The sequence below is a fragment of the Agaricus bisporus genome (genome assembly GCF_000300575.1).
Source record: "Agaricus bisporus var. bisporus H97 unplaced genomic scaffold AGABI2scaffold_7, whole genome shotgun sequence".
Classification (NCBI taxonomy): domain Eukaryota; kingdom Fungi; phylum Basidiomycota; class Agaricomycetes; order Agaricales; family Agaricaceae; genus Agaricus; species Agaricus bisporus.
The window spans coordinates 1,765,443-1,787,761 of record NW_006267370.1 but is presented as its reverse complement, the minus strand read 5'-3'; the positions used below and the strand labels follow the sequence as shown (position 1 = coordinate 1,787,761).

The 22,319-nt window shown below is 45.9% G+C and overlaps 6 protein-coding genes across 6 annotated transcripts; 4 read left to right on the top strand and 2 right to left on the bottom strand.

Annotated features, from left to right (window-relative positions):
• Positions 1-26: 26 nt before the first annotated feature.
• AGABI2DRAFT_119747 (hypothetical protein) lies at positions 27-1,575 on the top strand (the record flags this gene model as incomplete). Its single annotated transcript, XM_006462851.1, has 2 exons — positions 27-747; positions 803-1,575. 2 exons carry the CDS (start codon positions 27-29, stop codon positions 1,573-1,575), a joined length of 1,494 nt encoding a protein of 497 aa, XP_006462914.1.
• A 419-nt stretch (positions 1,576-1,994) lies between these two features.
• Positions 1,995-4,958, top strand: AGABI2DRAFT_72311 (hypothetical protein; the record flags this gene model as incomplete). The annotated part of the gene is made up of 6 exons (XM_006462850.1): positions 1,995-2,476; positions 2,533-3,316; positions 3,365-3,444; positions 3,612-3,774; positions 3,833-3,973; positions 4,026-4,958. Coding segments are annotated over 6 exons (2,583 nt in total), but the record flags the coding sequence as incomplete, so codon positions are not given.
• A 1,426-nt stretch (positions 4,959-6,384) lies between these two features.
• AGABI2DRAFT_179494 (hypothetical protein) lies at positions 6,385-10,105 on the top strand (the record flags this gene model as incomplete). The annotated part of the gene is made up of 16 exons (XM_006462849.1): positions 6,385-6,473; positions 6,526-6,550; positions 6,607-6,930; positions 7,094-7,124; positions 7,170-7,277; positions 7,326-7,511; positions 7,736-7,767; positions 7,821-8,443; positions 8,675-8,735; positions 8,785-8,854; positions 8,904-8,941; positions 9,064-9,199; positions 9,254-9,284; positions 9,338-9,368; positions 9,486-9,636; positions 9,687-10,105. 16 exons carry the CDS (start codon positions 6,385-6,387, stop codon positions 10,103-10,105), a joined length of 2,355 nt encoding a protein of 784 aa, XP_006462912.1.
• A 1,135-nt stretch (positions 10,106-11,240) lies between these two features.
• AGABI2DRAFT_119744 (hypothetical protein) lies at positions 11,241-15,056 on the top strand (the record flags this gene model as incomplete). The annotated part of the gene is made up of 21 exons (XM_006462848.1): positions 11,241-11,268; positions 11,328-11,433; positions 11,487-11,511; positions 11,567-11,890; positions 11,942-11,995; positions 12,046-12,076; positions 12,125-12,232; positions 12,283-12,520; positions 12,576-12,705; positions 12,764-13,365; positions 13,416-13,449; positions 13,514-13,575; positions 13,624-13,684; positions 13,736-13,805; positions 13,855-13,892; positions 13,946-13,963; positions 14,018-14,162; positions 14,221-14,251; positions 14,305-14,390; positions 14,445-14,603; positions 14,659-15,056. The coding sequence occupies 21 exons, from the start codon at positions 11,241-11,243 to the stop codon at positions 15,054-15,056; spliced, it is 2,748 nt and encodes a 915-aa protein (XP_006462911.1).
• A 392-nt stretch (positions 15,057-15,448) lies between these two features.
• Positions 15,449-16,168, bottom strand: AGABI2DRAFT_207564 (hypothetical protein; the record flags this gene model as incomplete). The annotated part of the gene is made up of 5 exons (XM_006462847.1): positions 16,066-16,168; positions 15,910-16,013; positions 15,746-15,856; positions 15,631-15,697; positions 15,449-15,577 (listed from the first exon to the last, which is right to left on the bottom strand). Exons 1-5 carry the CDS (start codon positions 16,144-16,146, stop codon positions 15,449-15,451), a joined length of 492 nt encoding a protein of 163 aa, XP_006462910.1. The 5' UTR covers positions 16,147-16,168.
• Positions 16,169-17,925: 1,757 nt separating this feature from the next.
• Positions 17,926-20,789, bottom strand: AGABI2DRAFT_224564 (hypothetical protein). Its single transcript, XM_006462846.1, has 10 exons — positions 20,697-20,789; positions 20,554-20,646; positions 20,470-20,498; positions 20,354-20,418; positions 20,256-20,292; positions 19,435-20,200; positions 19,184-19,377; positions 18,990-19,124; positions 18,816-18,934; positions 17,926-18,761 (listed from the first exon to the last, which is right to left on the bottom strand). The coding sequence occupies exons 1-10, from the start codon at positions 20,764-20,766 to the stop codon at positions 17,999-18,001; spliced, it is 2,271 nt and encodes a 756-aa protein (XP_006462909.1). The 5' UTR covers positions 20,767-20,789; the 3' UTR covers positions 17,926-17,998.
• Positions 20,790-22,319: the final 1,530 nt, after the last annotated feature.

Genomic DNA, 22,319 nt, shown 5'->3' with positions numbered 1-22,319 from the left:
TGGCCCGTTATTTGATTTTTTTCTTTATGCAAGCCATATTCACGGCGCTATCGTGGTATTGCTACGTCCATCCACGCCCCCTGCCTTGGCTTAATTTGGCCGGTGAAGACACGACGATTAGGAGTGGTTTCACTGCCCTCTTCTCACTGTGGCAGAGCGCCGCAGTTGCGCTAGCTCTCCACATCTGCTCTGTTGAGTTTAGCAGGGAGAAGGCCACATGGCAGGACTTGGAGAAAACTGACTTATTCTCCGTTATCACGAAGCCTGTGTCTGACTTTTTTCATTCTGGAATGATGTTTAAAGTTACATTACTGGCCTATCCGGCCCTGATTGTTCTTCGCATAGTCGGAAACTCAGCCATTACAGTGTCTGATGGAGTGGGTTCCGAGCGTTCGTTGCCAATTGGTTTAATATCCACTTTCGACCTCAATGCAGACGCGACGGACACCAGAAGCCAAGCGTTCCTTGACCGTCGTCTGCAGTCCAATATGATTGTGAGGCTCGAGCAGCTGTATAATTCCCCTTGGAGCTTCGTTGCACCACCTAATCTCCTTATTCCACTTCCAACCGAAGAACTCAATGTGACGAACAAAGTCGTATACGAGTCGGATGTCCTCTCTTTCCACCATGACTGCCAGTGGCAAGCACCTGACGACTACTCCGGTGACACTGTGACAATTGGAAATATGACTTGGAGTGCAAGGGTTGGTTCAAATGCTACCGACATCTTGGATTCACGCATTGTGCGTAAGTACTCAGACCTCTACTTTCGTTTATCAGGTCTAATGGCAACTCCAATTAGGGCGCGGTTCGAGTATCGTATTCTTGATACCCGAGGATGATAATTTCACTGGCGACTCTGTCTACCTCTTCTTAGGAGCGAATGCCACTATCTCACCTACATTAAACTCGACATCGAACAACTCCTGGATTGACCTCAGTGACCTTCCGGCTATCTACAACCCTGACGGATTCACAAGTCGCTTCACCGCTCTCAGATCCCTTCGAGCTCCGCTTGCCACTCTCCTTGTTTGCGATCCCAACCTCAACCTCTTGTCTCGAAGAGTCCTCCTCCGCCCTACTGCCAATCATACAGAACCCGACATCACAATTCATTCTGATGCAAATGTTCCATCCCCCGGTAACATTAACCTAGAAGCCGCTCGTACCTTATTTTCTATCATTCTCAACACAACGATCATGTCTGACGACCCAATCAATCTGACCCGTGGTTCAATGAATACAAATTGGATCTCTACCTCGATGCTTTTGGATAAAATTGATGATGAAACGAGAGTATCATATCCTCCGCTTGACCGAAAAGCCATTAATGAGAACGTGGACAAATTCACGCTCTCCGCGCTGAAAGCCTTCAGCGGCGGTTACCGTGGACCAATACCTGGTCTTCGCTCGAAACGTGGTGTGTTCGCTCGAAGTGTCAATGGAGAATTTACGAGCAGGAGGCTTGCGCTTTGGACGAGTTTCCCATTTGCTGTTCTTCATACAGTCCTGTTTGGTGTTGTGGGCATAGTTCTTGCCGTTTTGGCGTATCCAGTATGGTTCCCCCGCCATTAATTTGTCGCAGTTACTCTCGAGTGTCCATCGTACGTCTAGTAGATCTCGGTCGATTCAAAGCTGACGCTAGAAGTGTCTGCTTTCATATGCGTATACTCGTTTCAAACTTCCTACTTCACGCTTATCGGTGGTTTTCGTAGTATATCTTCTTGTCTCTACATTGAGTTTGTGGAATAGCTATCATCAAGTATGGAGTCCTGTATCTATTATAGCAATTTGTTGTACGCCTTGTCCCTCCTATATGTAAACTATCCAGATCCCAGCGATGTGTGTGTCAACAGGCGCCCGTTTCAGATAACACTTGGAACATAGGGTGATGACAATCTCAGATCTGTCGGTCATGATCACGAGATGAATTAAGTCGCATCACATGGCCGCGTCGCGCCTCTTTCGCACGGTTTGTCCCAGTTGGTCTCTAACCCGCACACATCTCAAGGTCAGGCTCAGGCATGCCGCACCGTCCGTCGCTGTCGTCATCGTCGACAGCGTCGACGGCGTCTGACCTCTCTAACCGGCTGTTGAAATCCGTGACACCTAATAGTCTGCTCGCATCGACTCACAAACGATACAAAACACCACTTTCAGTCGAAACGCGAAGCAAGAATTTCTCCAAGACTAAGTCTGTACTTTCCTCTGTACCAGCATCTCCATCGAGGAGGAATGGATCCGCTAGTCGTCCTCAGACTCCTGCATCTCCGCGCACGCCGCGAAAAGGGGCTGAAAGTCCCTCCCTCATGCCCGCGACCAGTGAAATGGACGTAAGCAATGTCGATCCAGAGCAGGTACTAGTGGATTACCAGATGATCGAGGACGCTGAAGTATCTGGAGAAATCGACCAAGCTTGGCTTGACGCTGCCATGCAGGATCATGGCAAACACGATAAAGTCATGGTTTCAGTTCGGTGAGACTACCTTACAGTCCATATATGTGTTCAAACGACTGAACATTCTTTCTAAGTGTTCGTTCTTCAGAGGGCCAGACGGCATGGAATATGTCCCCTTCGACAAATAACATCAAGCTCGATCCAAACTACACCAAGAACCCTGCTTCAAATAGTAATCCTGTTTCCTTCAACTTCGATGCCGTTCTTACTGGCTCACCCAACAAGCCTGTTTATACCACTGTCGCCAGGTCTCATGTCCATGCAGCCATGGACGGCTATAATGCTGTTGTATTTGCCTACGGTCAGACTGCGTCTGGCAAAACCTATACTCTAAGTGGAGGCGATGACGAGCCTGGTATTATACCAAGAGCTATGCGCGATGTATTTGGTTTCATTCGTCAAACTCCCACTCGGGAATATCTCCTCCGATGTTCATATTTGGAGATCTACAACGAAAACATCCACGATCTCCTTGCCCCTCCTTCCATGGCCGCTGCCAGTCCTGTGCAGATCCAAGGCGGTGGTGGTAGCGATATTATCTTGACGCCCTTACGTGAGGAAGTCGTGACAAGTCTGAAAGGGGTAAAAGAAGTGTTAAAACGTGGAGAAGGAAATCGGAGGACGGCATGTACGGATTGGAATGATCGCAGTAGCCGCAGTCACAGCGTCTTTCGACTTGTGATCGAGAGTCGAGAACGTGGGACCGGTGAAGACGATGGCGACTCTATTTCCACCGGCCGACAAACTCCAGCTGCTGGTGGCCGCCAAACTCCCGGCTTGAATGGAAGACAGACACCTGGGTCAGGTGGTTCTAAGCTACAAGCGCGGGGTGGTCGTAGTGTTCAGACCTCGGTCTTGGTGAGTATAACTTTTGTGTTGAAGTTACCGCCCTGATCGCTTCTTTAGAGTTTGATCGATCTTGCGGGTTCCGAGAAGGCGACTTCTGATAAGGAGCGGACTCGGGAGGGTAGATACATCAATACGAGGTGTGTAACCGTTTTTCCAAAATGAAGGTGACACTTATCTAATATAAACACCGTAGTTTACTTACCCTCGGTACTGTGATTGGGACGCTGTCAGATAATGCAAGCAAGCGCAAAAGGTGAGTAAACTGACGGCCTCTGATAGTTCCATGAGCTTATTCCACCAAAAGTGATCATGTCCCATTCCGCAATTCCAAGTTGACTCGTATGCTACAACCGTCGTTGTCTGGTAATGCTCGGATCAGCGTAGTTTGCACTTTGAATCCCGATCCTGGTGCAATTGGGGAGAGTATGAGTACTCTACAATTTGCTAAACGTATCAAGAACGTCCATGTATGTGGTTCAACCATTGTATACTTGACTTTTTTATTTATTTAATGTCTTCTTACAGCTTCATGCCCAGAAGAAAGAGGTTATCGATACTGAAGCTCTGATTGAGCGTTATAGGAAGGAGATCGAAGACCTCAAGAGACGTCTCGCTGAGCGAGAGGCAGAGGCTCCGGTCAGAGCGCGTCGCCTATCCGCCCAAGAGGTTCGTTGAACTGCCTTAACCAACGTTAAACAACTAATGATCGCGCCTATAGCAACTCGCCGAAACTAAAGCCATGCGGGATCTCAATAACCGTATTCAACAACTCACCAACCTCATCCTGACATCCGAATCTCAAGCTGTCGACGAGGCCAAAGGCGAGGAATCACGCCCTGCTAGTCCAACCAAAATCGATTTCGATATGTCACCATACCAGTTGCAGCAAGAGCTTCTTGCTGCACGTACGCAGTTGGAATCGCAAGCTAATCAAATTCTTTCACTTGAAGCTAGTCTTCTTTCACGTCCACCTCTTGATGCGGGTGCATCTGAAAACGAAAAGGATAGACTTATCGCTGAACAAACGAAGACGATTAAGGAATTGGAGATTGTGGTGAAGGGATATGAGGGGAATTTGGGTGAACCTTTGCGAGCTGTGAAGGAGGATGTAGAGAAGGAGTGGAAAGACAAGTTCGATGAGGAAGTCAGGAAGAGGGAGGAGAAAGAGAGATGGGGGGAGGAGTTGGTCAAGCAACTTGATAAGGAGAAGCGAGTACGGAAGAAACTCGAAGAAGAACGTCGAGCTCTTGCTGCATTCGTCAGTAAATTCGATTCGTTGGGTCTTACGCCATCAAAAGTCAGATCACCAAGACCGTCATCTGGAGGTGTATCATCAATTTTCGCAGAGAAACCACAAAATATAGTATCCGAACTTGATTCTGGGAAGAATGTCTTTGAAACTCCTCTACGTTTGGAAACACATAAACTCCAGTTGCAGCCAAGTCTTCTTGATCAAGTGATGCCGCAGGAACAATGGGAAGATGATGGTCTCGACTTTGATGATAGTCCTGTGAAGAGGAGAGTGTTTGAATTTGGAACTGGAGGAGTGTCGAAGAAGGGAAAGGGTGTTGCTGTAATTGGAGTGGCGAGAGAGGTGTTGAGTGATAAGGAGAATATTGTACCCCCAGCCGCTGGTACTACGGCTCGATAATGCTTTCCCCCCCTATACCCCCTAATTGGTCGGTGAATATTGTTGCTGTCTTTTTGCATTGTTGTCGTCATAGCTTTCTGGTTTTCTGTGTTTTTTTGTCTTGCTAGTTGTCGTAATTTTGTAGTTTGCTGTGCTTTGATAGAATTGTTGTCGTGCATAAATAGTTTTTTGGGACTTATAGTAATGACCCCCGCGAGAATCGAACTCTGGCAGGCGCTACTTATGTGATCAATCGATCATTTTTATTTTTTATTTCTTATTATTTTCAAAAAAAAAAAAAAAAGCTGCATCTATCCTTATACCACTACAAACAAGCCAGTGCTAAGGTCTTGTAGGACTGCGGCACTAGCAAATCTAAGTATTGAAGCTGTTAGAGGTATACTTGTCAAGAAAATAAAGTCATGACAGTAAAGCAGCAAGCACGGAGTTTTCCGAGTTGAGGGCGCATGTGAAAAAAAATCCCCGAGCGCACCCTTCACATGCTTCACGGTTTCTTCCTGACTGTCTTTATGCGCGTTCCGGTGTGGTTCCGGTGTGGTCTATCTGCTTAGGCGCCGAGCGATCGGTTTTGGCATGGTCTGGCTTGGCAAAATCAGCGTCTCGTGGTGACACTCTCCAACGAGGAATTCTATGGTATCCAAAATCAATGATGGACGTGGAGATCGCGAATACCTCTCTCAACGTCCGGGTTCGATTCGTCGTCGGAATGACTTCTCCTGAGCCTCTCATTGATGCGCTCTTCACGCCTTTTAGTGGTCCACATTTGAGGGTAACGATGGTACACTGGCAGCTTAGAGCTCAAGGATCCGACTTACCCGTTCATTCGGTCAGCAGATATTTATCGACTTACGTCATGCCATTCTGGCTCAGGCTGTCAGACTGTCATTCGGTATATTATGATTCAGCCAAATACTCCAAGCTCCTCCCATCTTACCCTGTGCATCTCCAACACTACGAATGATGGCCTGGAGCGTGCTTCTGACTCCCATAATTTATGACCGGAGAAGACCTTTCTAGTCTTTTCGTTGCTGACCTGGCTACTACTACGTTTCGTCCTGCTTCAGCTTTCCCCCGGATGTGGAAATTCGACGCACCCGAAGCTCGAATTCCACAGGTTACCGGACGAATCAAATATTCATGTTTCAACCATGTCAGTAATAAAGATCGATATTCCGTCGAGTATGCTGCTTACAATACCAACCACTAATAATAGACAGATATAATTGAACCTGTCGTGATTTCTGGATTGAACTTCCTTTCTCTTTTCCTCCTCGACACGCATATCTCCTTTGCAATACGCATATCCCTTTTTTTAGTTATTCACTTGGAAATACTCTTTTCTTCGTGTGATCGTAAGTCTCTTTTTTTGTGAGCTTTTCGGGTTTCCGCTAATCCTGCGCTCTAAAGCAGTGCCTTAGTACTTAATATGCATTCACAAGAATCAGAGACAACATACTTCGAATCCATGAACTCCGATGATGATGGCGTCAAGGAATCTTTTCTTCTGTTCTCGCAGTAAGTAAGCTTTAAATTATTGCCTTTGCTTCACTGGTTAACCCGACTCCAGGACGATTCAGGATCTCGATATACAGGTACGTCATGGTTCTTTTAATCGCCATGAGTCAGGCTCACGACTCGGATTTCTTAGTTGGACAAGTTTGCGAACGGATCCCTGCGGCTGGGGCATGTCACAGGACTTTTATCGGCGATCAAGGAGGTTCGAGAAATGTTACAGCGTACTCGAGAAATTTTCTTTCGTAATGCAACTGCTCTTGTTCCAGAACTTCATGAACTGGCTTATAGAGAGTGTACACCCGAAGCTCGTGGTTCGAGCTCTGAGCGCTTTTACATCCCGTCACGGTATTTCAAGGAACATCTGCCCTTATTCGATGCGCTACCAACAGTTTTACAAAACCTTGCTGCGTCATTCAGCCTACTCCACGTCAGGACTGATGAATTCCAAGAGTTTACGGTGTGTCCCTTACCTATATACTGCTCCGCGATACAGGTCAAAACTCGAGCTGCGGATAGGAACAAGGATCACGTTTGAAAACTCTGTTTTCTACATTGGAAAATAATTTATCTGTGAGTTATTGAGCTTGCCCTCATTGATTCTACTGACGAAAAATTTCCAGTATCGCGCATCTTGCGCCAAATTCTATTCAGGTACGTATCATCCGTGATTATTGCAGCGACTCACTCAGTTAGCAGACCGATTGAACACTACCGTGATACAACGTTATATTCATCAATTTATTTATGACCTTCAGACCGACTTCGACAAGATAGCAGGGGCACTGAGTGATTTCACAGCGATTGGTGGGTTTAAATCGTCTTGAACTGAGGAGGTTGTTGATGTCGTTGAAGGTGTACCTGCTATTCGTAATGAGCAAGCACGGATATCTACAACGTTGGCGAACATCCTAGCAGCAGCCACTCTCTTTTCCGGAGTCACTGCCAGCACTCTTCAGATTTCTATGGGGCAACCCGACCAAAATAAGATCATTCTCGTGGTAAACACCCTCTGGTTCACGTCGTTAATCCTCAGCGTTGGTGCGGCATTGAACTGTGTACTGAACAGCGCCTTTGTCCACTTATTGGATGTGACTAAGCCGTTAATCAGCTCGTTGGTTGGACTGCTTACTATCCATGATAGTCGAACTGAATGCTTGCCCACAGACAGTCAAATTCTGGCAAGCTTCCGTTATGGATCAGAATGTGGATGGATGGATCCCACAGTTTCTTACTTGGGGCTTCTATCTTGACATTCTCGGCAGGATTAAGTGTCTTTACTTTCTCTTCCAACCAGGTATGATTTCATGAAAGGGAATAACGTCATAGTATTAATGAAATGCGTAAAAGGCCAGCTATACGCCGTACATCATTATTGCCTCCATGGTGTTAGCGTCCGCCGGTTTAGGCGCCATTCTGATTTGGATATTATACAAATTTTTGATGGCGCCGAAGGAGCAAGCAGACGCAATCAGATCCAGTGGTGATTCTATTCATTCAGGATCCAACGAAATTTCCTTGTTTCCCGGCAGAATTGCTGTTTCCATCAAAAATGCTTTGCCTTGGTCGTTTTCTCGAAAAGTGGACCACCCTCGGGATGATGTTGAGCAAGCGGACGAGAAAAACGATGAACTCGAAGAGTCACCGAGTCAGGAGCATGACTTGCCGGATCGACCAAAGGCAAAGCTACAGGAAGGGTTCAAAAATGTCGGCATCGTCAACTCTGCATTGGACGCCGTCGCAGCAGCTAGTCGAAAGCGTAGTCACGGTTACAAGACTGAACGACAATTGAAACCTAAACTTCAGTCTGACAATAGCGCTGCTGCTGTTCCTCTTACCGAACTCATTTTACCGGATGAACCAATTTCAAAAATCGAGCTTGGTCGTTATGGAACAATACGCGACGTATCATACTCTGATGATGGTAAATGGCTTGGGGTTACCTGGTGGGCTGTTTCCGCAGGAAAACGATGGTGATTACTCAAGAATGTGCAGCACGAAAGAAAACACGGCCAAATCTTGGACGGCTGTTTTTGACGCGGAGGTGGCCCGTCATCTCTTCATCTTTCGGAAATTACTCAATCGTGGACTAGACTCTAACGGTTTCTATGGATAAGTGGCACGAAGGGAAGGTAATCGCCGAACGTCTCAAATGGTATTGCCTTCTACTCTTGCTACGGATCATAAAGTTAATTGAGCTTTAGGTCGCCATCGGGAAAAAAGCTCATCGTGAAATTTGAACAGCGCTTTGACGTCTGGGATCTTGTGGGTCCCTTTTTTTATCTCACTGATTATAATGTTCTTATCTGCCTAGAACACGGGGCTAGTTCATGTTATTGTACGAAATAACGCGGTAAAAGACGTTACGTGGTTTGACGACGACGGTGAGTCCATCTGTCGTTCACTATGACTCGTTAATAATATGGGTATCAGCTTTTCTAGTGGCAGAGCACAGCTGTGTCTTCAAAATGGTACTAATTTCTTTCAACGATTTATTTGAACCACACTTACACCATTCCCGAAGGATTTGGCCCAACTAGTAGGAATCCTTCCTTGACAAATGCGTGCCAGCTTTCATTTCCGTCATTTTTAGATGGCGGAATATCACTTTGAACATACTCACATCCGATCGATCGGGATTGAGAGAGAGAATAACTATTTAGTCTTAATTACCAAGTCGCTAGTACAGGGTGAACCAGCAAGTGGGCGATCGGAGCGGCGAATCGTCAGTGAGTGCACGCTCTTTCCCAAATTACGCGATGTTTCTGATCTAAACATTGAAGTATATGATATGGACAAGCAAGAAGAGATATAGTGTGTTTTAATTCGAAAGGTAATTGCTAAATTCATGCAAATTCAATTTATAGCCAAGTTCCGGTCCTTGAAGACATTGCCTGCGTTTGTCCGATTTCGGGTGCACTTGATATATTGATTACCCACAAAGACCAGGCAAGTTGTTCTTCTCTATCCTTATTCTGCGTCGTTGACTGAGAAGATGATTAGAAAGCTTTCCAGATTTGGTCGCTAGACGCTGGAATCAGAGGTGCAGAAATTACAGCTAGACTCAAGAAACGGACCATTACGCCCCATCTTGACCCGGAGAACTATGTAGGACCCACTTGCATGGGCGGAAACCACCATCAATTTATCTTCAGTGTGACGAAATGTAAGCTGCTGCTTCTTGGATATGATTACATTGTTATTCATGATACTTAGCCGGCAACATCGACATATGGCGAAGGGAATCAGGGATGCCATACCTCCGTTTCCAATCGTCAAGGCTGCGAGATGAGGGTGTGCATTGCTTTAGTTGGCGAAGGTCCGACGATAAGACCGCGATCTTTGCGACTACTGGAATTCATGGTCGCACTTTACTGGTGTGGAGAGGTGAAGAGCCACGACTTCCCGAAACACCAGACAGCCTCGAGTCTCTCGATAGCTTTAGTCCCAAGTTCGCAATGAATGAGAACAGTCGCAATCGTTGGCAGCGAGCAGTAGATATGGCAGTTGCACCTTCTTCAGGTTCTTCAGCGCCACGTGGGATTGACCAGGCCGAAGAGATTTCTACGGAAAGTAGCGCGAACGTGGATCGCCCGGATAGCCTTGAAGTTGGGCCTACGACGTCGCACTCGTAATCGCGGCACGGATACAAGCCTCGCAGTTATTGTGTATCTCTCTATTATTGATAGGTAGAATAAAATATTAACAAATACAGGATAGAATTTCCGACCATTTCTATACGTTCCCCTGTGCCCTTGATCGCACCATGCGTCTAGTATTGACTACCCCGTCAGGGACTTGTCTTCAATTAGGCCGGCAGGTCATACATAGCCTGGCGAAGCCAATCACATTGAGGGCTTTACATCTTTGATAACTAGGAGATTGGAACACCTTAAAACACAAGTACTTGAAAGACATCGTAACCTGAATGATAGAATAATGTCCAGATAATCAATATTAAATCAGCAAGCTCCCACTTGACCAGGCTGGTTTGGTGAGAGTTGCGATCCATATCTCCGCCCCTGTGCACCTCAAAATGCGTCATCTTCAGCCAGAAAAGCGCACTTATGTGAATCGCTGGAAAATGTTTTGTTCGAGGCAGCCGTAAGTTAAATGGCAGAGAAATTTTGCGGAGGTAATCATTTCGAGCGGCCCCACATTTAAGCTCCGACCCATTCATATTCTCGACTGACCTTCAATTGATCGCCCTGATGGTTCAGCATCATTCTTCTCTGATTCTTCTACGGTCCTCAACTTTCAAGCATGTTACTCCTAGGCGCTGACCGTGCTGACCATGGGACCCATACACAAGGCTTTGGCGTGGTCTTGAGGTGGTCGGACTTCCTGTGATGGCGATCTCCAACGTGCTCGAACGAGGAATTACACAGCGGATTTTGAATTGGAAATCATAGGAACGTGGAGATCGCGGATGTTTCTCTCAACATCCTTCCCTTCATAGCGGCTAAAAAATGCTTCTTCAGTTCATCACTGGACTAAACATGCTGAGTTCCTCATGACGCCTGTGGTTCTTCACAACTCTGAATAGCCCGTGCTAGACTCCGAGGGCAGTACAGCGTCAAAAATAATTTAATGTCGGGCTCAAAAGTTCCGATTTTCCCGCTCTTCCTCTATCTCTCGATCCGCAGGCATACACCCGGCCTCATGTTATTCCGCCTCATATTACCTTCCTACGGTTGAAGGATTCGTTTAGTATCCCTTCCGGTTCTGCGTGCTTCGAACCAACCTCTTTCAATTCCCTTTCATATTCCAATGTCCACAGAGATTCCCGCTGTACCTCGTTCGTACTACACGTCAGTTCCGCTCGCAGAATCGGATTAACTGTAACCTTGTGTTTAGCAAGGGCACCTCGCTATGGACCACCCCAACTTCCATGGGGAAGGTCTTTCGATTATACATACTCGGATGACGACGGTATCAAAGAGTCATTTCTTGTTTTTTCGTCGTAAGTCGAGATTGAGTTCTGGTTTTTTGTTTCGTTATTTACCTCTTCTCCAGGAAGGCTTATGAATTGGATAAACAGGTAAGCTAGCACTACGAAATTTTCACGTGCTGTGTTCATTGTGTGTTCTTATCAGCTGGGGCAATTAGCAAACGGCTGCCTGAGACTTGGCCGAGTCGCGGGTCTGTTATTGGCGATCAAGAGAACCCGAGAAATGCTGAGGCGTACTCGCGAAGTTTTCTTTCACAACGCTACTGCTCTTGTTCCAGAACTGTTTGAACTAGCCCGCGAGGATTGTAACTCCAAATCTGGTGCTTCGAACTCTGAGCGATTTCATATCTCGTCGCAGTACTTCGATCAACATTTGCCACCCTTCGAAATGTTACCAACTAATTTAGAAGAACTCGCTACATCGTTTTACCTACTTTATGTTAGGATCGATGAATTCCGAGAATTTACGGTACGCCTTCGCTTCAACCTGGTCTACAACTAGAACTCAAATTCCTGAAAGGATGAGGGAAAACTGCTGAAGTCTTTATTAATGACACTTGATCGTGATCTCAAGGTAGGCCTTTTATCTACCTCTAAAGCTCTACGGTTGATCAAGACTTGTAGTATCGCGCATCTTGTGCCGGATTTTATTCAGGTACGTATCTCTCACCTGTTTACGAAAATCTTCTCATTATCGTTTTAGGCAGATTGAACACTCCGCTGATCCAGCGTTATGTTCATCAGTTTATAAATGAACTCCAGGTGGACTTTGAGAAGGTAACAGCCGCGGTGGACGAGTTTGCAGCAGTTGGTGAGTTCGGATTCTCAATGATCGAGAAGTACCTTAGTGTTGTTTCAAAGGTGTATCTGCAATTAGCCACGAGCAAGCACGATCTTCTTTAAACTTGACAAACATCTTGACAGTATCAACGTTCTTCTCGGGCGTTACTGCAAGCACACTCCAGATGTCCACGAGTGCCTCTGACGATAAAGATGATACCATTCTTCTTGCCAACCTGCTTTGGTTTATGTCCATGATTTTCAGTGTCGGAGCGGCGTTGAACAGCCTCTTAGCCATGGCTTGGAAAGCCACGCGATCGTAAGCTGGAATTTCTAATCGGGGTGGTGATGTTAGTATTGCTTACGCCTCTCAGGGGTTCTCGCGGTAGCAAGCTGCCCTTTTGGGTCACAATGTGGATAGATGGATCACAACTCCTCTTCCTTGGGATCTCCATTTTGACATTCTCAGCGGGATTGATCGTTTTTGCTTTCGCTTCCAGCCAGGTATGATTTATTGAAGCCGACAGGCAGCGTCCTTATCGAACTAACAAGCACACAACAGGCTTCATACACCCCTTACCTTGCTGTTGCTTCTACAGCGGTAACCTTCATTGGTCTGGTGGCCATTCTGCTATGGATGTTATACGAGATGGTGGTCTCACCGGTCTTAAGGCAGCAAGCTGACATTATCAAATCCAGCGGTGACTCTGTTCATTCAGAATTCAGCAATATTTCCTTGGTTCACGGCGGCATCGCGTCTGCTATCACCAACGCTTTACCGTTTCTCAGATTCCAACAGGATCAGCCCCGGGAAGACGTTGAGCAAGTGGAGGATAAAGACGATGAATCCGAAGAATCACCGACTCAAAAGCATAACTTGCAGGATCAACTGAAGATGAAGCTACAGGGCGGAGTCAAAAGTGTCAGCATCATCAACTCCGCATTGGGCGCCTTTGCAACAGCAGGTCGAAAGAAGAAACGTGGTCGCCACGAGAGGCGACGACAATTAAAACCTAAGCTTCGGATTGACAATAGCTCTGCTGCCGTTCCGCTTACCGAACTGACCTTATCGGACAAGCCGGTTTCATACCTCGAGCTTGCACGTTATGGAATAATTCGTGACGTGGCTTATTCCGATGATGGTAAATGGCTTGCAGTTACCTGGTGAGCTACTTCCTTATGAAAACGATGGTTGGTTATTCAACCATCTGTAGCACGAAGGAACACGCTGCCCAATCTTGGACAGCTGTATATGACGCAGAGGCAGGCATTGTTATCTTATCTTTCTGCGTTTACTTAATTAGCGAATTAGACTCTAACAGTCCTTCTGGACACGTGGCATGAAGGGAGGGTAATCGCCGAGTGTCTCAAATGGTACTACCCTATACTCTTGTTACGATCATAAAGTTGACCGAGCTCTAGGTCGCCTTCAGGGAAAAAGCTCATTGTGAAATTTGAACATCGCTTCGATGTTTGGGATCTTGTGGGTCCCATACTTACATTTCAATGATTATACTGTTCTTATTTGCCATAGGATGCGAAAGTGCTTCATATCATTGAAAGACACCACATGGTGCAAGACGTTGCGTGGTTTGACGAAGACAGTAAATCATTATGTTGTTCACGGCGACTCATTACTCATATGGGTATCAGCTTTTCTAGTAGCAGAGCACAGCTGTGTCTTCAAAATGGTGCCTTTTTTCCAATTATTTGTTTCTGAATCACGCTTACACCCTTCTCGAAGGATTTGACCCGACTAGTAGTAGGAGTTTCTTCTTGACAAACGTGTGCCAACTTTCATCCCCTTCACTTTTAGATGGCAGTATATCGCTTTGAACGTAATCACATCCGATCGATTGGAGTTGAGATGAAAAATAACTATCTAGTATTAATTACGCGTGTAGCCAAGTCGCCGGAAGAGTTCGAACCCGCATGTGGGCGATCGGAGAAGCGAATCATCAGTGAGTACACCTCCCGTTACGGTCGAAGTACTTGGTGTTTCTGATCCGAGCGTCAAAGTATATGATATGGGCAAACAAGAAGAAATATAGTGCGTTTTTCATCTCAAAATATCTACTTGCTAAATTACAATTCCACTTATAGCCAAGTCCCGGTCCTTGAAGACATTTCTTACATTTATCCGATTCCGGATGAACTTGATATCCTGATTACCCACAAGGACCAGGCGAGTTAGTCCTCTCTGTTCTTATGCTCTATCGTTAACTGGATGAGTGATTAGAAAGCTTTCCAGCTTTGGACGTTAGACGCCGGGGTTAGAGGTGCACAAATTACAGCTAAACTCAAGAAACGAATTGTTACGCCGCATCGTGACCCGGGAGATTACATTGGGCCTACTCGTATAGGCGGGAACTACAATCAATTTGTCTTCAATGTAACGACATGTAAGCCACCGCTTTCTTAGATATGACTATACTGATGCATGATGCTTACCTGAAGCCGGCGATATCGACATATGGCGAAGGGAATCTGGGATGCCATACCTACGTTTCCAGTCACCAAAACTGCAAGAAGAAGGTGAAGGTGTACATTGCTTTAGCTGGCGAAGGTCCGATGATGAGACTGCGACGTTTGCGACTGCTGGAATTCAAGGTCACACATTATGGGTATGGCGAGGTGAAGAGTTACTACTTCCAAAAACGCCAGCCAGCCTCGAATCTCTTAATCGCTTTAGTCCCAAGTTTGCAACGAACGAGAGAAATCGGGCTCGATGGCAGCGAGCAACCAATATGTCGGTTGTAGCTTCTTCAGGTTCCTTATCACCACGTGAGATCGAGAGGATTGACGAGTCAGTTACGGAGGTTAATCCGGAAGAGGACCTGCATGCTAGATCCTGAACTTGCTCTTTCATGTAGTACTGTCAGTCGTAATACGGATATCTGCTTAGTAGTTAGTATGTACCGCCTTATATTATCGAAAATGAGATTTATCAAAATCTCGACCTCACCATCTTCACTCGACCCGTCGCAGTTAACATATTCGGGGCAAACACCCTTTTCTATTCTCCGATGAGCGACCTATGCGGGTCATCCATTACGCCATAACCGGTTCGTTCCTCAGTTTGAATAATTTATACATGATCCAAATTCACCGTCTGCGATCCCTTGATATCATAATTCCCAACTTCATAGTGCAGCTGTCCCGCAGAAAAATTGATAAACAGAAATCATTTATTTCGAAAAAGTGGTAATCCGAGTTGTCGCAAGATCGTCGTGGAGTAAGTTATAAATTACTCCATGTAAAGTCCCTCTTTTCTGTGCCATTCTTCCAATGAAAGTTCGCCATAATCATCATATTGTTCCTTTTCTCCCTCCGGGAGGCGCACATAATTGGGCTTGGAATCCAGCTTGATGCATACCTATAAATCACAATCATGGAGAAATGATACGGCCAGTTCTTGCTTGTGCTTACCATTTGCTTAGGAGGAACAAGGTCGGGAGAATCAACGGAGGAGGCGAAAGGATGGATAAGCTCGGGCCTAATATAATACATGAACTGGAAGTCTTCTTGGTGGAATGTAACATACCAGTGTTTATCATAAAGCCAAAGCATGCTACCACAAAGCTTGCAAAAATTACGCTCAGATGAAGCACGTTTTTCTTCCGGAGTGCCCCTATTGAGGACTGCATGATACACGCTGTATAATGATATAAATTTGGAAATTAGAGAAAGTTCAAATGTCGTGCTGACCTGAGGTTTTCTTTCCCTTCGATTTTAAGAGATTCGGAATGCGCTCCCACATTGATACTTCCACCAACACCACCCGTCTTGCGGCATATAGAGCAAAAACAAAGCTTCCAAGATGTAATTAGTTGATATTATGAATAGACTAAGAGCATACGAAACTTGATAAGGAACTGGCGTACTAGAGAGGACATTGTATTTGACCGCGCCGCAATGGCAGCTTCCTTTCAGCTCAACAGGCATAGTGACGTCAAAAGGAAAATGGGGAAAGCCTCGTGGTCGGATATTAAATGAAGTGGCTGTGTAGCCATTTTCCCATGTACATATGTAAGTTATGACGATTATGACGTTCTATATCCCCATGTAACTCACCAACGTGCCTACTCAGTTCATTAATTTCCAGCCTCAATTTCGCGATATTTGACGCTTTTCTTGTTGATGGTGCCTTTATTATTTTGCGGTCGCGATAATCAAAAGGGTCTGCTGATACTACCAGTGATCAGTAGATGGTAGTTTGATTTAATTCACGCCTGTTCTCCGAGCATCTCTCCTTTCTACCACACTTCCCTCTTCAAACAAAATACAGTTCTTTAAGCCTATCTATGTCATATTCCCTGTTATCCAGTGACGGACGAGGCAATGGGGTCCTCAGGGACCGACCGAACTACATTGCTGATCACTATATATAACATGCTGAAAGATAAACTAATAGCAGACGAAAGGTCTTATGCAAACGATCTGGATATTGCTAAGCTTCGACGACCTTGACATCTTCAGCATAAACAGTTCTAAGATATGGTTTACACAAACTCTCAGACTTTCGAGTCGACTAAGGCGGACACTCATTAGCACCACACGCCTCCGAGTCACAGTAACCGGTGACCTGATGTGCCATGCTCGAGACAAAGTCACCGCCGCCGATTCAAGTGCCACTATTTACGAACCCATTTACTCTGTGTAGTATACGGATAAATTATTTTAGTGAAAGCTTCAATGGAATATGGGCTATCGGCGGACGACTAAGGGATCTATGTTCATAAGTTTCAGATTTAGTAATGAATCAGTCAATACCTAGGGAGTGCCACTCCATCAAGCGCCGGCTATTCCTTTTCTAATTTGGTGAAGAGATTAACGGCGCAGTGGCAACTCAGTTAGTCTCCGAAGAACTCTTTGGCGTGTCCATTCTACGTCTTTGCCAAGGAGAAAAGGGCACTTATGTGAGTCGACGATTTTCTGTCAACGATGTGCATCTTCGAATTCTACCCCGTTAAGAATATTGACAGAGAGAGCAATCGAACGTGTTAGAAAAGGTTTTGAATACGGTTATTTCCGAATATCGGAACTCCGATTAAATATATCTATATATACTCAAACTCAAAAATTTTCAACCTCACGAAGGTTTGCCACGCTGGCCGTTTTGGGGATTCAACCATCGGCACAGTGCCATGACTCCATGAGTCTTTCTTCCTTCAAGACAAACCCAGAACTAGGAAATATCGCGACTCAACTTAGATATCGTGGTATGTCGAATTTAAGCTGGTACATTTGCCGATGCGGAGTATGGTGATAGATCTGTGGAGTACTTGGTGAGCTGCTCTTTGTCAATTTTGTATTTTCGCTTCAAGGGTCCATGATTCCAAAAATTAAACTGATTTTAATGAGTACGACTCGCTGCGGCGGGAGTGACGACTCTCTTTTTGCTGAGACTCTTCTGCTCCGTTGGAATGAAATTTTGCTAATCTATGAGCAGGTGCCATTCATCATCGTACCACACGTTTACATGACATATAATATAGTACTTCTCGATCCATATCTCTCGATTGTCAACCAAATAGCTAAGAAAAAAAAATGTATATGCCCAATTTAACTATCAACCAAAAACCCAAAAAAGTAAAATGTATGAAATATGTCTATCAAATTGCGAGCGGAGTATAAGGTTACAATGAAAACAACACAATGCAATTATGCGCGCGGAGAGTGTGAAAAAATAAGAAATGTAAAGTACACGACATGGAAGGAAGAAAAACGTCATAACGTCATACGTCAGAGCAATGCAGAGAATAATTTAGTCGTCATATTCGAAAAGACCAGCTCCTTAACTCTTCTGATAGATGTCGACCAAGCCGCAGGCTTGCTCACAATTACTCCGGTCTGCCTGCTGCAGTTGAAGTTGCGTACGAATTTTCATCAACTCGTCCCAAAGCTGAGGAGGGATCTGTGTTCCATTTCGGAGATGGTACCGGAGTCTCGCAAGCCATTCCTTCAAGAAACGAAATCCGGCCTCATTCTGAGGTTCGATCAGTTTAGTGTCCACACCAGAATCCTCCTGAAGGACCATCAGCGACACTTGAGCCAGCCAAAAGAAAGGGAGGGCATTGTAGACAAAAGGTGCTTCCTCCCGGTTGTTATCGTAGCGCGTCGCATCGGGACTATTGACCCACATCTGAGTCCAGGTTTGGAGAGCACGTTGTGTAGAGGTAGTTATCCCGCTGTCTCTCGTCGTGTCCGTAGGTGAGCCATCGGGACGATCTCGAGCACTCGAGACATATAGGTCCCGAATAATGGTGTGAATGAGGATAAAATGGGCGAAGGGATTGAGTGCAGGGAGAGTTGCCGGTGACTGCGCTCCGCTTAATGTCGCTAATGCACGTTGCATGCTGAAACCAGAGAGCCTTGCCATTCCAACTCCATATTGAGAGGGCGACTTGATAGCTTGTAGCCATTGTGCTGCACTACCCGCTGCCCATATCCCGTCATCACATGGCAGGTTGATATCCAATTCACTTGGCTGAAACGACGGCGGCAAGGAGAAATATAAGCAGTGACAGCAGTCGTGCAGGTACGAAACGAAGAGTGCCCTGTTGATGTATAAGTAAAAGTCTAGATGAATAGAATCAAGGTATTTGGCTGACCGTTTGATTGTTTCATACTGCGCCCAGGATTTCCAGGCTTTGTCCAGTCCACTAACATCGGTAAGGTCTGGAGGGCTCCATGCCGAGACCCGATCAATGAGCCTGATACGGCGAATCATCTGGATCATAGCCATTCATTAGCCGATATAATCGTACGAAAGTAAGTGCTCATACCGTAACAAGGATCGCGTGATAAGTGTTAGAAAACGACCTTTGTTCTGGTCGCTGGTAGTAAAGAGCGATTGTTTGCAAAAGGACGACGGCGATGATAATGTTCACTTGCTGACTCAAATCTGAGCCAGAGTTGGTCTGTCAAACCGATATGTAAGATCTCAAGTTCCAAGAAAGGGAACCACAAAAGCACGTACGAATTCCGCGATTAGAACATCCCGCGTTTCTGCTAGAGTATCATTGACAAAATTTGTTGCTGTCTTCGTTTTGACAAATAGCGCTCCGCATGCTTGCATGGCACGAATGAGGACCGGAGGTTTGCCTTCCGGCTTCCACGTAGAAGGGTGGACAAGAGGTATTTGAGTGCCAAACGCAGAGAAAAAGAGGTATACTATACGAAAACGATCAAATCAATGTATGCTTTTGTGTGCAAGAAAATTAAACACACGATAGTGTTCTAACTCCTCGGGCGTGGGTTCGGGAGCACTGGAGAGAGCCGAGGGATCGGAGAGACCTCCTACTGGGTTGATGATAGTGTTTAAGGAAAAAGGCAGTCCCGGTGGGCCATATTCTTGAAGGTTATCCTGGCCCTCTACCTTGATTTCATGGGAAGCATGGGCATAAGAGATCATATCGTTATCTCCATACTTCTGTAGCTGTTCACCGCCATCCAGCCATGTCGATAGTTCTTGGAACGGTCCAGAAGGTGGAGAGAATGATGATTGTATGCCGAAATTGTCAAAGCACGACGTAGAGTTGGGGAAAAGTCTGTTCAGCTGGTTATCCAAGCTTAAAGTATCAAAAGCCGAAACCTGGAAGGATGGCGCAAAGTCTCCGCGAGGTTCAAGGAGATCTGACCGAGGAGATGACCCGCTTGAGGCAATGGAAGAGCTCGAAGAGGTCGAGAGACCCGGAAGTTCGAAGGGAGCGAGGGATAATAGCTGACTATCCAACGAAAGTGTCGGCGACGGGGTATGCATCAAAAGCGAGGTGTACGGAGGTGAAGATTTCGATGACATTGACGAAGGTGTTTCCGACATTGTAGGATCACCTGCAGCTTTGGCGGCAGCAGCTTGCTGCATTGCTCTCTTTGCTGCATTACGTTTGTTCCTTGACGCCTCCGGATCGTTAATGAATACGCATTCTCTTCCTCTCGACGAGCACTTGGAACAGGGATATTGCAAATTGCATTTGACCTTCGATTCTGCGCACGCCTACAGGTAAGACAACATCAGTTAGTTGAACAGCTTTGAGACAAAGGAGTCATACCTGACAGGACTTGCGCCGCGACCGGTTAGCATTTCGGCTAAGAATTGGATCAATGAGTTGCTGCCGCAAACAGATGAACTAGAATAGTTGATGCTCACGAGTCGCCGCATGTTCGCTTATGTCGTGTAAGCAAATCGCTCCGTGTGAATTCTGCATTACATGTCTACAAGGGTCGTCAATACCAATATTGTTCTCGCAAAGTCGGACAACATACGTTACATCGATGCAACCGTTCGTTTGTATCTGGAAAAGAAGTTGATCAGTGGCTGTTCAACTCTTGTGGGAAAAGAAGACACACGTGAACGTAGGTGGCGATTGAGATGTGTGGTGCGAGTGAATTTGGCAGGACATAGAGAACAAAATTTTGTCTGTGGCAGGGAGGGCATGTTACCTATGAGTGATTTTTTAGCGTACTTCAATGGCCAGTTGAGGACAACTTACCCTTATGGTGGCGCATACGGCTAACCTCTCCGTTAGCTTTAAGGTCTATCGAATGCCTTACAGCGGGCATTGTTGAGAGTATGGGCTCAGTCATGAAGAGGGAGAAGAAGTTCGAGGATGGAACTTCATGAGAGACTTATATATTACATGCCAAGGAAAAGCATTTGAGAGAGTAAGCAGCAGATCTATCTGCATAAATCTGCAGAAGTGGCTAAGCGGCGCAGATATTCGAGATGAGAGCTGAATTTGGGCTCATACCATAAGCGTAAGTGACGGCTGATCCTGGATCAAAGCAGCCCCGGTTGCAAAGCGGTGTACGAGCTTAATCCTCTGGAGCTTGAGTACTCGTAGAGTTTACATTCCGATGGAGAAATCTTATGAAGCATCATGTCTCGGGGTAGCGGGGGGAAACGAATTTCCTAGGTAGTATGCAAGGATGACGCAGGACAACTGCCACAGTGCGGACATTCCAGATTCCGGGCTGAAGTCATGAAGAACGAATATGTAGCAAGGAACTGGATGCTGACTGAGAAGAGCTCGGCTATCATGGGAAACTATCGTGTAAGCACAAGCGAGCAGTGACTCTGTGATCAGAATCTAGATATTCTCGAACTCAAGATTGCTCCTGGCCCTGGGCGGGTCACTTTGATTCATTTCAGATATTCAACTACTGCAAGAGTGACCTGATTCCTGTACTAGAATGTCACTGAGACCCGCAGCTATAATTTTGTTTATCTAATACTACAAAGACAAACGGCGAAAGCCAATGGTGCAGCTCGTTTTTTGGTCTCCTTTAGATTACGGATGACTCAATTGCTCGAAAGCGGCACATCTGGAAGCTTCACGACAGCAACTGCGCCTTCTTGGGTGTAGAGGTAGGCTTGGACAAATGGAGCGACCCGGCCGGCCTGCCGGGTGATTCCTTGCTCACTGCTCTGCTCAACTCAGTTGGACAAAATAAGACCAAGCTATACTGGTACAACCCTAGTCGTTCCGTGGCAGAAATTGGTAAGGCAATGTCGCCAAATTTGGACCACTCATCCATAAGCAAAACGAGGGAGGAGGCACATCAATACTTCATCAATACTACATTCGCTTGCTCATCCTGGCCGGATCACATCTCCATCATTTCGGTAGCTACTTCTTATCATCGTCATTGGCGAGTACCAAGATTACCATTGTTATAATGACCGGACGAAGCCCGACCCACTTATCCAACCGGCTCCGTCGTATATCTTGGATATCTGGAAGGCCTGTCGCGAATGACTACATTCATACAGCAGCATTGCAACTGATTATTATCTTGATCAATTTCGATCTTTTTTTTTCCATTTGTGTGCTCTCTGATCGTGACGACCCTGACGATCATCCGGTTGAAAGAACATCGATGTTAACTTGGCGGCGGGCTTCCCAATGTATCATCCACTAAATTAGTTATCAGTACTCGTCAATCGGCTAGAGGCGTCGAGGCGAAAGATGCACCGCAGCTAATTAAGTATGTTTCCACTCGGCCGGATCCTTCCACTGCCCCTGGTTCCTCTACCGGAGTCACGGGATCTATATAATGCGTTTACTAATGACCCAAGATAAGATGCCTGGAACAGCCCATCACCGATTATTCAC